At 60.2% G+C, this 13,013-nt stretch overlaps 1 protein-coding gene across 2 annotated transcripts; it reads left to right on the top strand.

Annotated features, from left to right (window-relative positions):
- Nucleotides 1-2,237: 2,237 nt before the first annotated feature.
- TESC (tescalcin) lies at nt 2,238-10,046 on the top strand. Of its 2 annotated transcripts, none has more exons than XM_064168600.1 (8): nt 2,238-2,476; nt 6,472-6,541; nt 7,975-8,055; nt 8,398-8,459; nt 8,554-8,615; nt 8,686-8,793; nt 9,615-9,662; nt 9,763-10,046. In XM_064168600.1, the coding sequence occupies exons 1-8, from the start codon at nt 2,419-2,421 to the stop codon at nt 9,838-9,840; spliced, it is 567 nt and encodes a 188-aa protein (XP_064024670.1). In that variant the 5' UTR covers nt 2,238-2,418; the 3' UTR covers nt 9,841-10,046. The 2 variants fall into 2 exon arrangements, with proteins under 2 accessions (XP_064024670.1, XP_064024669.1); XM_064168599.1 differs by having other exon boundaries at nt 2,244-2,476; nt 8,320-8,459.
- Nucleotides 10,047-13,013: the final 2,967 nt, after the last annotated feature.

The raw sequence follows: 13,013 nt of genomic DNA, 5'->3' as shown, positions 1-13,013 counted from the left end.
ACTCTCTTTAAAGACAGCTGTAGTGGGATGAACGTGGAGGGAGGAGGAAGGGACTGGAGGACTTCTACCATAGCAGAATGGATCCAACTGAAAGGGTAGGGAATCATTAGGCAAAATCTAAAAGGAATAGAGTCATGGAATCATTTTGGTTGGCAAATACCTTTAAGGTTATCCAGTCCAACCATTCTCCAGCTCTGCCAAGGCTGGTGCTAAACCATGGCATCTCTGCCTCTTTGAAACACCTTCAGGGGTGGGGATTTAAGCACTTCCCTGGGGAGTCTGTTGCAGTGGTTGAGAACCCTTGCAGTGAAGAAGGTTCTTCTAATATCCAACCTAAATCTCCCCTGGTGCAAGTTGAGGCCATTTCCTCTCACCCTAACAGATGGGATTGCTGATTCTGGTAGCTGAGCACAGAGCTGCAGGAGCAGGGCTTGGATTCCCAGTTTCCAGCCTCAGCTTTGCTCACAGAGCTCACCTCAGCAGAGATACAGCAGTGAGGCTCCCGGGGCTTTACACTGCGCTCTGCCAGGTGAGCAGCCTGGTGATGCCTCACCCCTCTCAAGGGTGTGGAGAGAGTTCATAGGTCCAGAGAATGGTTTGGGTTGGAAGGCACCTTGAAGGTCATCCACTTCCAACCCCCTGCCATGGGTTGCTCAAGGCCTCACCCAGCCTGGCCTTGAACACCTCCCTGGGCAACCTGTGCCATTGTCTCACCACCCTCACTGGAAAGAATGTTTCCCTACTCCAGTCTTGGTGTGCCCTCCTCAAGCATCAATCCGTTGCCCTTGTCCTGTCACTCCCAGCCCTTGCCAAAAGTCTCTTCCTAGCTTTCTTGTAGCCCACTCAGGTACTGGAAGGCTGCTGCCACGTATTGATGTCTGAGTCCTCATTGGGAGGTGCTGTCTGAAAGTCAGGGGTAGAGTCATGCCTTAAAGAAGCTACAGGAGCCAGCAGGAAGCTTGTCTGGAGTTTCCCTGGTAGCTGGTGCAGGACAAGGCACATCTGCCCCACCTGAGAGTGTGCAGGGTAAGCAGCAGAGCACATTGTGCCTGCTTTTCTGGGGCCACCTTCCTCTTTGCCAGGCTCTTTTCAGAACATGAAGTGTGGCAAAAGGCCTTCTGGAGGGTGAAGGGGAAATGGGGAGGGGAGAGAAGAGGCTGGAAGTGTTTTGTGGCACCTGTTCATTAGGAGAACCATGGAGAGCTGAGGGCTGTCCTGAGCTGCAAGAGTCATGCCACTGGGTCCTGGGGCTCAGGTAGGTTCTAAAGGAGGTGCCCAGCAAAAAGCAAGGACTGTGGGCAGCAGCAGTTGGTCCCTCTTCCCAGGATGGTGTCCTGATGTGCTGCTTGGGGGAGAGGCTGGGGAGCCGCTCAGAGCCTCCACCAGGCAGGGACAGCTAAAGGTGCAGCATCCTCCTGGGAAGAGCTTCAACCCCTCTGGAGCCATCCCAATACACGAGGCCAACAGGGACACATCACCCTGCCAGCCCCAGAGCTGAGGGCATGGTGTGTGGCCTCTGTGACAAACCATGCCAGTTTGTCACCTGCCTGTACAGGAGAAACAGAAGCCCCCAAACCCTACGCACCAGCCAGGAGAGAGCTGTGCCTTCTGGGGCTGTGCCACAGGCTGCAGGAGGGCGCAGGGAGGAGAGGACTGCTCCAGGCTGGAGGAAGGCCCAGAAGCTCCCTTCCAGGACACCTTCACCTGCTCAAGGTACTCTCTGGCTAGATCTGAGCATCTCCAAGGGATGCCACAGCTCCCTGGTACCAGCCTGGCTGGTGGCTCTTCCCCAGTATGAGGGGACAGGGCTGGTGGGCAAGGACAGAACAGTGCCCATGTTCCCCCTCTCTCCTACCCTCCACCTCCTCCCTGGAGGACACCTGAGCTGGAGACCTGTCTGCCTCAGGACTGGGGTGGTCCCCCACTGTGGGACATCTCTGGGGGCCATTCCTGACCCAAGAGCCTGGGCAGGGAGTGGCAGTAAGGGAGCCAGGGCAGACAACCTCCCCATGCCCACCAGCAGCCCAAGAGCCTGCAGGCAGGCTGGGCAGGGAGGGGAGGCCAGGGGAGCCCCTTGCCTGAGTGCCTGCACCCGCTGAGCATAGCTGAGCGGAGTGGCCGCACACAGCCGGCTGGGGCGCAGGGCCCGCGGGGGCCGCGCTGCGCCCTTCGGGAGGATGCACCCAGCAGGGTCTGGCCAGGCTCCGAGCGCCGCCAAGCGCAGGAGGGCTCCGGGCAGCGCCAGCCCTCCGCGGGGCTGTTCGCTCCGGAACCTAAGGGCGGCGGCGGCGGCGGCGGCGGCGGCGAGGAGCTCAGGGACCCGGGGGAGCTGCGGCGCCGCCGCCTCCCTCCTTCCCCGCCGCACCCGCCCTTATAAACGGCAGCGGCGGCGGCTCCGGTGCAGCGGCCCGGCCCGGCATGGGCTCCGCGCACTCCGTGCCCGCCGAGATGCGGGAGCTGGCCGACAGGACCGGCTGTGAGTACCGACCTACCCCTGCCCCGCTGCCCCCCGCACCGCCCGCGGGAGGGGGCACAGCCTGCCCGGCCCCGCGGGGACAGCTCACCGGGGGGGGCTGCAGGAACGTGTCCTGGGCGGAGGGAAGGGGAGGGGGGTATAGGACATGTCACCTGGAGGGGGGTATAGGACATGGTACCTGGGGGTGGGAGTACAGGACACGGCAGCTGGAGGGACGCAGGACATGCCAGCGGGGTGGGGGGAGGCAGGGTGCCAGCTGGGGGGGCAGTGCTGAAGGCATCTCATCGGGGGTGCCAGCATGTCGCTAGGGGTGGGGGGGAGGGATGCACCGGTGTCACCCACACAGCCCCTGCCAGCCGGGAGTGCAGCTGGCACACGTGTGCGCCCCCGCAGCGCTGTGCCCTGCCAGGCTGCCGGTGCTCGCAGTTGTCCCCGTGTCACCAGCTCGGCTGCCGTCCTCGGGTGCTCCTGGGGCTGCTACGGTGTGTGAAAGGGGAAAGGGCCCGGGCGAGGGGGGTGGCAGGGACACGGCCTTGGGCTCCCAGCAGGAGTCGGTGCGTAGGAGGGGATGGTTGTGTGCCTCCTGCGAAGTGGCATTGCTCCAGGGTCCCCCAGGATGCAGGCGGCACTGGGCACAGAGTTTGGGGTGCTCCCATCTGGTTCCTCCAGCTCCTGCCATACCCAGAGCAGGTCGTGCTGGATGGAGGGGTGAAGGGAGGCAGCTCTACCCCACAGATGTGGCAGGTGAGAGGCTTCAACCCTGCTCCCCAACCTTGACACTCATCTCTTCCTCCCTTCACCACCTTTCCTTCCATCTTCCTCCTTCTCCTCTGGTGAGAGCTGAGCCCCACAGTACCTCCTGGGTGCCCTGGGCTGAACCCAGCCCTCACTGTAGGCAGGAGCCTGCCTCGTCCCTGGGGTGCAGCCTGGGGTGTGGGGAAGTTTTGGGGAAGGCCTTGGCCTGGGATCCTGCCAGGCTGGTGCTGCCCATGGGCATTTCTCAAGCCCTTTCCCATGGGAAGCACCTGCCTCATGCCCTGGGGCACCCTGAGGAGGAGACTTCACAAAGACAACACCCAAAAAGCCTCAGCTGCCAGGGAGGGAAACCAGAGGGTGGTTTGGGAGGGAAGGGAGACCTTGAAGTTCATCCTGTTCCACCCCCCCTGTCCTGGGCCAGACCATCTGCCACTGGAGCAGGGAAGGGAGTGTGATGCCCCCATGCCACGGCTGGGGTGCTGCTGGGCAGCAGGCACAGAGCTCCCATGGCTGCTGCTGGAAGGAAGAGGCGCTGGGAAACCCAAGTTTCTGCCAGGCTTGCTGCTGCAGCACAGCCTCCTGGAGAGCATCACAGTCACCCCCGGGCTCTGGGGAGGAGCAGGCTCAGGACAGGGCTCGCTGTGGGGCGCCAGGATGTGCCCATGGCACTTTCCTCTGCCTCCCCTGCTGCTTTACACCTGGAAAGCTTCAGGGACACCTACAGCTCATGGTGGCAGGACCAGGTCCCCTCCCCACCTCCGTGTGCCTGGCACGAAGCAGCAGCAGCTGCCTGCTGCCAAAGTGGCTTTTCCCGGGACGAGGAAATCTCCTCCTGCACCCAGGCTGGCTCGGGGAGATGCTACATGGCACAGGGCAGAGCTGAGCCCCTCCAGGGCATCTCTTCCCCGGGGAAGCCGTGCCCAAGCAGCACAACCCGCTGCAGGTTGGGAAGCAGCCAAGCCAGCACCCTGCTGTTTAAATCCCATTTCCTGCCCCCCCTCTAGCACAGCCCTGCTCGGACAGAGCCCTGAGGGCGTTCCGCAGCAGCTGGGCAGCCTCAGCTGCCCTCCAGCCGGTCCTCTTTGAAGGAGAGCCTTTGCCCTCCGTGCAGGTGCAGCTTTTCTCTGGCTGCTGTGGTGCTCAGAGCCCTGTCTGCACCGCGGCACCGTGCTGCAGCTCGCAGCTGGGGGAGGAAGACTTGGGTTTGGGGCAAGAGGGAGGAAGGATCCTCTTTTCTTTCTGCCTTGCAGCGGCAGGCTGGGGGCAGAGGGGCTGGGCTGAGCGGCAGCATGCAGGCAGCGACCCCAAGCTTTTGTCCCAGCGCGGTCTGGGATGTTTCTCTGCCACATCAAAGCTCTTGGTGTCCAACGGGCCCCAGCTGCTGAAGGCACAGCTGCTCCCGTGGTGATGCTGATGTTGTCAAGGCAGGAAGCAAAAGGTCACTTCTCCATGGCCAAACTTGGAAAAGCAAAGGCCAGGGAAAGTTTCCATGCGTGTGGATAGCTTCAGAGCAGCAGCCAGAGAGGGATGAGGAGGAAACCCATCGCTGAGTCAGTGATGCCCCTGCAGCCAGGTGGCACCAGACGCCCACCCAGGGGCTTTCAGTGGCTTCCATCCTGCAGAGGAGCTGGAGGCTGCCAGCACAGGCAGAGCTGCAGGGCCAGCCCAAGCCCCAGCAACAAGCACAGATGGGTTTTCCAGTCCATTAAGAGGGCTCTGTGGATGCTCAGCCTCCTGATCAATGCAGTTTCTATTCCGAGGCTGTGAGAGCTCTGTCAGAACCCAGCAGAGGACATTAGTTAAAGATCATAAAAGAGAGTGCAGGAGCCAGCACCCAGCTCCGCACTGACCTCTTCTCCTCCAGCCGCAGCAATTAACCATTTGCAACCCTCCCTGAGACTTTGTCAGGCTTTTATCTTGCTCTGCACTGCCAGCAAGAGTTGAGGACCAGCCACCGGAGCAGCCCTGCCCCGTGCCTGGCTCCCCGTGGGTCCAGCTGGCGGCCGGACAGACGCCAGCAGCTCCTGCAAACAGAGCTGGGAGCTGCTCCCCTGGCTCCTGGGAACGGCTGCTGTCAATATTTGCACAAGAGTCAGGCTCTGCCTCCCTGCAGGGCTGTAGAGCTTGGCTGCAGCCTGGAGGGGACAGCTGGGGGGGGGCGGCTGATGAACGTGGAGCATGAGATTAGGGAGGTGAAGAGATGCTGCAGAGCCTCACACCAGAACCTCGGCAGCTGTGGGGCTGAAAGCAAGGCTGCTGGGCACCCCAGCTCCAGCCTCTGCCCAGGCTGGTGATCCAGGGCTGGTGCACCCCGGGGAGGCAGCACCCAGGGTTTCCCCAGGGCCCTGGCTCCCCACCCTGAGCAGCAGTACCTACTGCAAAGCCCAGCTTTGCTTTTTGGTTGCTGGTACCCTCAACATCGAGTCCAACCCTGCCCATTAAACCATGTGCCACAGTGCCATGGCCACAGGGTTCTTGAGCACCTCCAGGGATGGGGACTCCACCACCTCCCTGGGCAGCCTCTTCCAATCCCTGCCCACTCTTGCAGCAAAGAAACTTTTCCTCTTCTCCAACCTAATCCTCTCCTGGCACAATTTCAGGTCCTTTGCTCTTCCTGAGGAAGCTCAGGGCAGAGCTCATTGCTGTCTACAGCTACCTGAAGGGAGGCTGTAGCCAGGTCGGGGTTGGGCTCTTCTGCCAGGCAAGCAGGAACAGAGCAAGGGGACACAGCCTCAAGCTGTGCCAGGGGAGGTCTAGGCTGGATGTGGGGAGGAAGTTGTTGGCAGAGAGAGTGATTGGCATTGGAAGGGGCTGCCCAGGGAGGTGGTGGAGTGGCTGTGGCTGGAGGTGTTGCAGCCAAGCCTGGCTGAGGCACTTAGTGCCATGGTCTGGTTGGTTGGGCAGGGCTGGGTGCTAGGTTGGGCTGGGGGAGCTTGGAGCTCTCTTCCAACCTGCTTGATTCTGTGATTCTGATCCTATCCCCTGAGCCTAGGGAGAAGAGCCCAAACTGCCCCAGGGGTGGGTGTGGGAAGGGGAAGGCTTCTGACTGTCAAGGGGTGTGTGTGTGGGGGGGGGGGGGGTCAGCTTTGATGGTGTCCCCAGGGAACAAGCTTTGCAGCAAGTTCTGGTGCCCACCAAGTCTTCCTGGCATCCCTGGGCAGGACATGAGCTCTGCAGGTGGGTGTCCTTGGGGTGTCCCCAGGAGCTCACCCCTCATCACCTCTCTGCTCCCCCAACAGTCACGTCGGAGCAGATCGAGCGCCTGCACCGGCGCTTCAAGCAGCTGAGCCGGGACCAGCTGACAATCCGGTACCGACCGCCGGCACGGGGAGGGGGCAGGAGGGACCTCTGCAGACCACCTAGCACAGCCCCTCTGTGAGCAGGCTCACCTGCAGCAGGGGCTGCAGCCTGCCTACCCTTGCACTGCTGCCTGGCTGGTGCAGCACCCCTGGCGCCTGCCTTGCCCCAGCTGCCCAGGCAGGATGCCTGCTCTCCCGGCACAGCCACCCCCAGCCACGCTCGGCTGGCTCCCTGCTGGGTGCCACTGCACAGCAGTGCTGCAGCAGCGTCCTGAGCCCAGGCTCACTGCTGCCAAGTGTCCCCTTCCCCCCCAGCTGTCAAGTCCGGGCAGGGAAGGGAAGGGGCATGCAGGGATCTTCCTACCCAGCAGCTGTGGTGGGGGCTGCAGTTGCCCTTTTCCTCCTCCTCAGCTCTTTCACAGCAGCTCCTGCACCAAAGCCATGGCTCCACTTCTCAGGAAAGCTCTGGCGTGTCCAGCCAGCTTCCCCAGCCCCACAAGGAGCCAGCCCAGCTGTCCTCTGCTCCCCCTGCCCCCCGAGATGATTTCTTGGCTCATTTGCTCTATAAAAAGCTGTGAGCAAAGGACCAGCACTGGCTCAGTCTGGTGTCCCTGCAGCACAGCCTGGCAGGCAGGTTCAGTGGGATGGGGCAGGGTGGAGGAAGGCAAGGGGAGGGGGGTGGCAGAAGCTCCTTCCCTCACCTCATCAAGCTGCACTTTAAGACTATTCATAGATTCATAGAATGGTTTGGGTTGGAAGGGACCTTAAAGCTCATCTGGTTACAGACCCTGCCATGGGCCCAGACACCTCCCACCAGCCCAGGTTGCTCAGGGCCTCATCCAGCCTGGCCCTGATCACCTCCAGGGAGGGGACATCCACAGCCTCCCTGGGCAATCTGTTCCAGTGTCTCCCCAGCCTCACTGCCAAGAATTTCTTCCTACTCTCCAGTCTCAGTTTGCCCTCCTCACGCTTCAATCCATTGCCCTTCTTGCCCTGTCCCTCCCCAGCTCTCCTGTAACCCTCTCAGGTAGTGGAAGGTCACTGTAAGGTGTCCGCAAAGCCTTCTGTTCTCCAGGCTGAACACCCCCTGCTATGCAGCCATGTGCAGGCTGAGCCCTGCACCGTGTCACCCTGTCCCAGAACTCCCAACAGACCCATTTTAGTGGGGCCAAAAGTGTCCCGTCCCCCCCCCCCCAAATAGCTGCAGCAAGCACAGCCTGGCTTGGTTCCAGCCTGAAGAGAGGCAAATTGGAGTTTGGAGACAAAAACCTTCTTCTTTTCGTGCCTGCTTTGAAGGAATGGGGTCAGGGCTCCCATCCCTGCCTGCAGCAGGGTTGGAACTGGATGATCTTTGAGGTCCCTTCCAACCCCAACCCTTCTGTGGTCCTATCTCCCTCCTGGGCAGCTCCCTCACGCTCTGGGCTGTCTCTGGTTCCTTTGCAGCAAGGAGAATTTTGACAGCATCCCAGACCTGGAGTTCAATCCCATCAGGGGGAAAATCGTCCATGCCTTCTTCGACAAGAGGTAAGGACAGCCCCAGGAGGAGCCTGGGCTTGGGCCAGAGGCTGGGATGGAGCCAATCACAGACCCTTAAGCTGAGCCTTAGGCAAAGGTTTGTCCCAGAGCTTTGCTGAGGGACACGCTGGGCTCTGTGGCAGGCAGGGTGGGGGCCCAGCTGCCTGTCAGGCAGCATCCAGCCCTCGTTTGGTGGTCGTGGGGGTTGGGCTGCCGCTGCTCTCCGAGGGCTTTCCCAGCTGCTCTGCTCAGCGGCGGCTCTGCGCTCGGCAGGAACCTGCGGCAGGAGTCGGAGGGGCTGGCAGATGAGATTAACTTTGAGGACTTCCTGACCATCATGTCCTACTTCAGACCCATCGAGATGAACATGGACGAGGAGCAGCTCGACCGCTTCCGCAAGGAGAAGCTCAAGTGTGAGGCTTTGCCCGAGGCTGGGGGTGGGGGGAGGACAGGGCGGGGGGAAAGAGCCTCCCCTGACCCTGCCCTGCTCCTCTCGCCCCCTTCCAGTCCTCTTCCACATGTATGACTCGGACCACGACGGGAAGATCACGCTGCAGGAGTACAGAAATGTAATGCATGCTCCCTCCTGCCCAGCCCCGCCGCAGCCCCAGCCCTGCCGCTGACCTCGCTGCCTCCTAGGTGGTGGAGGAGCTGCTGTCGGGGAACCCCCACCTGGAGAAGGAGTCTGCTCGGTCCATCGCCGACGGGGCCATGATGGAGGCAGCCAGCATCTGCGTGGGACAAATGGTGGGAGCTGCTCTCTTGCTCTGCCACAGTGCAGGGACACAGAGATGAGATCAGTAACAGAGCTGGAAGGGCCCTGCCTGGGGCATCTTCCCCAGCCCCAAATGCTGTGGTTGGAGAGCTTTCTACAGGCAGCAGCCCTCAGGATGTGGGGAGGGTTCCCATCATAAGAGCCCAGGGAGAACAAGCAGCACCCCCAAAGCACCCTCCTTGGGGCTTGGGTACATGTGAAACCAGCAGCTCCTGGGAGCCAATCTTCACAGAATCACAGAATCAAGCAGGTTGGAAAAGACCTCTGGGATCACTGAGTCCAACCTAACACCTTCTCATTCACTAACCCCTGGCATTAACTGCCTCATGCAGCCTCCTCTCAAACACCTCCGGGGATGGGCACTCCACCACCTCCCTGGGCAGCCCATTCCAATGCCAATCACTCTTGCTGTGAAGAACTTCTCCCTAACATCCAGCCTGAACCTGCCCTGGCACAGCTTGAGGCTGTGTCCCTTTGTTCTGTTGCTGCTTGCCTGGCAGCAGAGCCCAACCCCACCTGGCTACAATCTCCCTTCAGGTAGCTGCAGACAGCAATGAGCTCTGCCCTGAGCCTCCTCTGCTGCAGGCTGCACCCCCTCAGCTGCTCCTTACAGGGCTGTGCTCCAGGCCCCTCTCCAGCCTCGTGGCCATGGGCTTTTCAGCTAGCCCTGGGCCCTGGTGCAGGGCCAGCACTGTGCACCCACGGGAGACATGTCCCACAGCCCCAGAGGACTCCCCAGTGGTCACCCAGTGCCCCAGGGCAGCCTTAACCTTCTCTGTCTTGCTGTGCACAGGGGCCAGACCAGGTGTATGAGGGCATCACCTTTGAAGACTTCCTTAAGGTCGGTGCCACCTCCACTCATCACGCTGTGGGGAGGCTGCCAGGCGGTGGCAGGGAGCTGGGTGTTTCCCCCAGGCCTGCTGACGCCCTTCCCCCTGCAGATGTGGCAGGGGATCGACATCGAGACCAAGATGCATGTTCGCTTCCTCACCATGGAGACCATCGCGCACTGCTACTGACCTCCAGCTCGCTCCTGGCAGCCGCAGGAAGGGGGGGAGGAGGAGGAGGAGGAGGAGGAGGAAGGAGAGGATGCTGTAGCAGCAGCATGTTCCTGGCACTAAGCGCTTTGTACCCACCCACGTGCCTGTCCTGGGTGGGAGCTGCCTTCTGCTCTCTAGAACCATAGGAGGCTTTTATCTGTAATAAAAGGGACTTCTCTTTTTAATCCTGGCTGGGAAATAGTCCTTCCTGCCACCCACCCTTCTGTCCATCTCCCCACCCTGCAGCCCCCCTTCCCTCCCTCTCTTCCTCCTACCTCTCCCTCCATCCATTCCCTTCTTCTCTCCCTCTCTTCTTCCTTCCCTCCCTTTTATCTCTCCCTCCTTCCCTCCCTCCTTTTCTTCTATCTCTCCCTCCCTCCATCCCTCCCTCCTTTCCTCCTTCGATCTCTCCCTCCATCCCTCCCTTTTATCTCTCCCTCCTTTCCTCCCTTCCTTCCTCCTTTCTCCCTCCTTTCCTCCCTCTCTCCTTTCCTCCCTTCCTCCATCTCTCCCTCCTTCCCTTCCTTCCTCCTTCTATCATTCCCTCATTCACTCCCTCCATGCCTCCCTCTCTCCCTTCCTCCTTTTCTCTCTCCCTCCTTTCCTCCCTCCCTTCCTCCTTCTCTCTCTCCCTCCCTCCATCATTCCCTCCTTTCCTCCATCTCTCCCTCCCTCCTTCAGTCCCTTCCTCCTTCTATCTCTCCCTCCATCCCTCCCACCTTCTCCCTGTCTCCCCCCCTGCACAGAAAGCCTCCACAAACTCTGCTCTCCCCTCGAATCTGACATTTTAGCCTCTGCAGCAGCAGGAGCTGCCCAAACTGTGGCCTGACCTCACCGATCCCCGTATGGAGGCATCGATGAGGATGGTGAGGGGCAGGCAACGAAGGCAGTGTCTTCAGCACCTGGAAGGGCAATCACAGCCCCTGCCAGTACCTGAAGGGGGCCAAGGAAGAGCTGGGGAGGGAGTTTTGACAAGAGCTTGAACTGAAGCTGGAGGAGGGCAGATTGGGACTGGCAATCAGGAAGAAGTTCTTTGCAGTGAGGATGGTGAGACACTGGCACAGGTTGCCCAGGGAGGCTATAGCTGCCCCTCCCTTCAGGTGTTCAAGGCCAGGCTGGGTGAGGCCTTGAGCAACCTGGGCTGGTAGAAGGTGTCCCTGCCCATGTCAAGGGGTTGGAACTGGATGATCTCTGAGGTCTCTTCCAACCTAAACCCTTCCATGATTTTTGAATCCAAATGCCTCAAGGCGCTGAAGGCAGCGGCGCAAGGAATACCCCAAAGCCAACTCAGCCACCCTGGCTGCATCTGCACTGCAGCCAGGCAGGAGGAGCAGCGTGGGACCGAGCTGAGGTGGCAGCAAGGATGGCAGGGACATGGGAATGTGGGCTCCTGGCAGCTGGGTGGCTTCCACCCCCACATGTTCCTGCTAGAACACAGCATGGGAGAGCAGGGCTTGTTCCCTGGTATTAATAACTGGATGGCTCCAGGCAGGTTCTGTCTCTAAGGCAGCCTGAGCTGGGAAGGCAGAGGGAGAAGAGGGAGAACACAGGCACCAGTTATTTTTAGAAAAGCTGGAAAGATTTGTTTGTTTGATCAAAAATAGCCTCCCCTGGTGCCATGGATGCTCGATGGGAAAGTAGCCTCCACCCCAGCAAGCAGCAGCCAGCGCTGCCGGGAGCGGGGGATGTAGTGGGAACCAGCCCCCCGTGGAGCAGCATCACACAGCACCTTCCAGGCTCTGGGCATGCACAACTCTCCTTCTGCTCCTCCTTACGTGAGAGTTTCTGCACTGCCCCGGACCTGCACTTGCAGGCTTTGCACTCCAGAGAGCCCCACTCTGGGATCGGAGCTGCTGAGCACAGCCCTGTGCTGAAGCAGCTTCTGGAGGCAGCAGGAGGAGAGCAGCTGCACTCACCCAGCAAAGGACAACCCTTCCCTGCAATGCAGTCCTGTCCTGGAGAGACCCCAGCTGCATGCTGGCACCAAGGACAGGCTGGGGCTGACCTGGCTTCAGAAGGAGCCACGAGGATGGAGATGATCCCATGTAGCAGCTCCATGCATGGGGATGCCACCACATCAAGACTGGAGGTACCTCAAAGCCATGGGACAGTGCTGCTGTCACCCCTTCTACTGGCTGAGCTGCTGTGGTACTGGCATGTGGTGCTTGACCTGGGCAGGGTGGTGAGAATCAGGGTTGGTGCCAGGGCTGGGCAGGGGGTGGTGGTGATAATGCTCCCAGCACAGCCTTACAGACCCTGAAGGTCTCCCAGAGTTGCCTGATAGCAGCAGCAGCCTTGTCTGCTTTTGCAGGGCTCTGTGAGTCCTCAGTCCTGCTCTTCCTCTTACCTCTGGACAGACCCAGCTCCTGGGCTCATGCCTCTGCAGCTCCTCTGGGCATATCCAGCTCCTGGGCTCATGCCTCTGCAGCTCCTCTGGACACATCCAGCTCCTGGGCTCATGCTTTTGCAGCTCTTATGGACACATCCAGCTCCTGGGCTGAACCTCATCCCACAGGTGTGTCAACTTCACTTCTCAGCTTGGTGTCCTCCAAACCTTGAGCTAATCATCTGCCTCCAGCACAGGAGCAGGGACTTCAGGGAAGCAGAGGCAGGACACAAAGCAAACTGGCTGCAGTGTGTTCTGCCTCCATTTGTGTTTGTCTTCTCCATGGGAAATGGGATGGAGACCAAGAGGGAGGATTGCACAGAGCAGATGAAAGGGAGCATGGAATGGGCAGGATGAAGGCAGCCAAGCCCAGTCCTTATCCCAGCAAAGGGCTGATGGTGAAGGGCAGGAGCCCCAAGGCTGCAGGCAGCAGTACCAGTCCCTCCAGGTGGGCAGGAACACCTCTTCCACGGGCAGCAGAAAGCCAGGGCAGCATGGGGCCACGGTGATGCTGTGCACAGCAAAGCCCAGACAGATGAGAAGAGCAAAAGAAAAACAGAAACACCCCCCCCAGAAAAACAACCAAACAAAAGCTACCAAAACAACAACAACAAAAACCCAACCAAACAAAAGCAAAGCAAAAGCAAAGAGCTCTGCAGCATCCATTTCTAGCAGCTCAGTGACCCCCAGAGTCAAGGAGCAGTCTGGAGGCAGCTCTACCACAGGCAGGGCAGGAGAGGGGGAGTGTGGAGGTGGACTCCAGGAA

Source organism: Pogoniulus pusillus, chromosome 30 (assembly GCF_015220805.1).
Source record: "Pogoniulus pusillus isolate bPogPus1 chromosome 30, bPogPus1.pri, whole genome shotgun sequence".
NCBI lineage: Eukaryota > Metazoa > Chordata > Aves > Piciformes > Lybiidae > Pogoniulus > Pogoniulus pusillus.
This window is presented reverse-complemented; position numbering and strand designations above follow the sequence as displayed.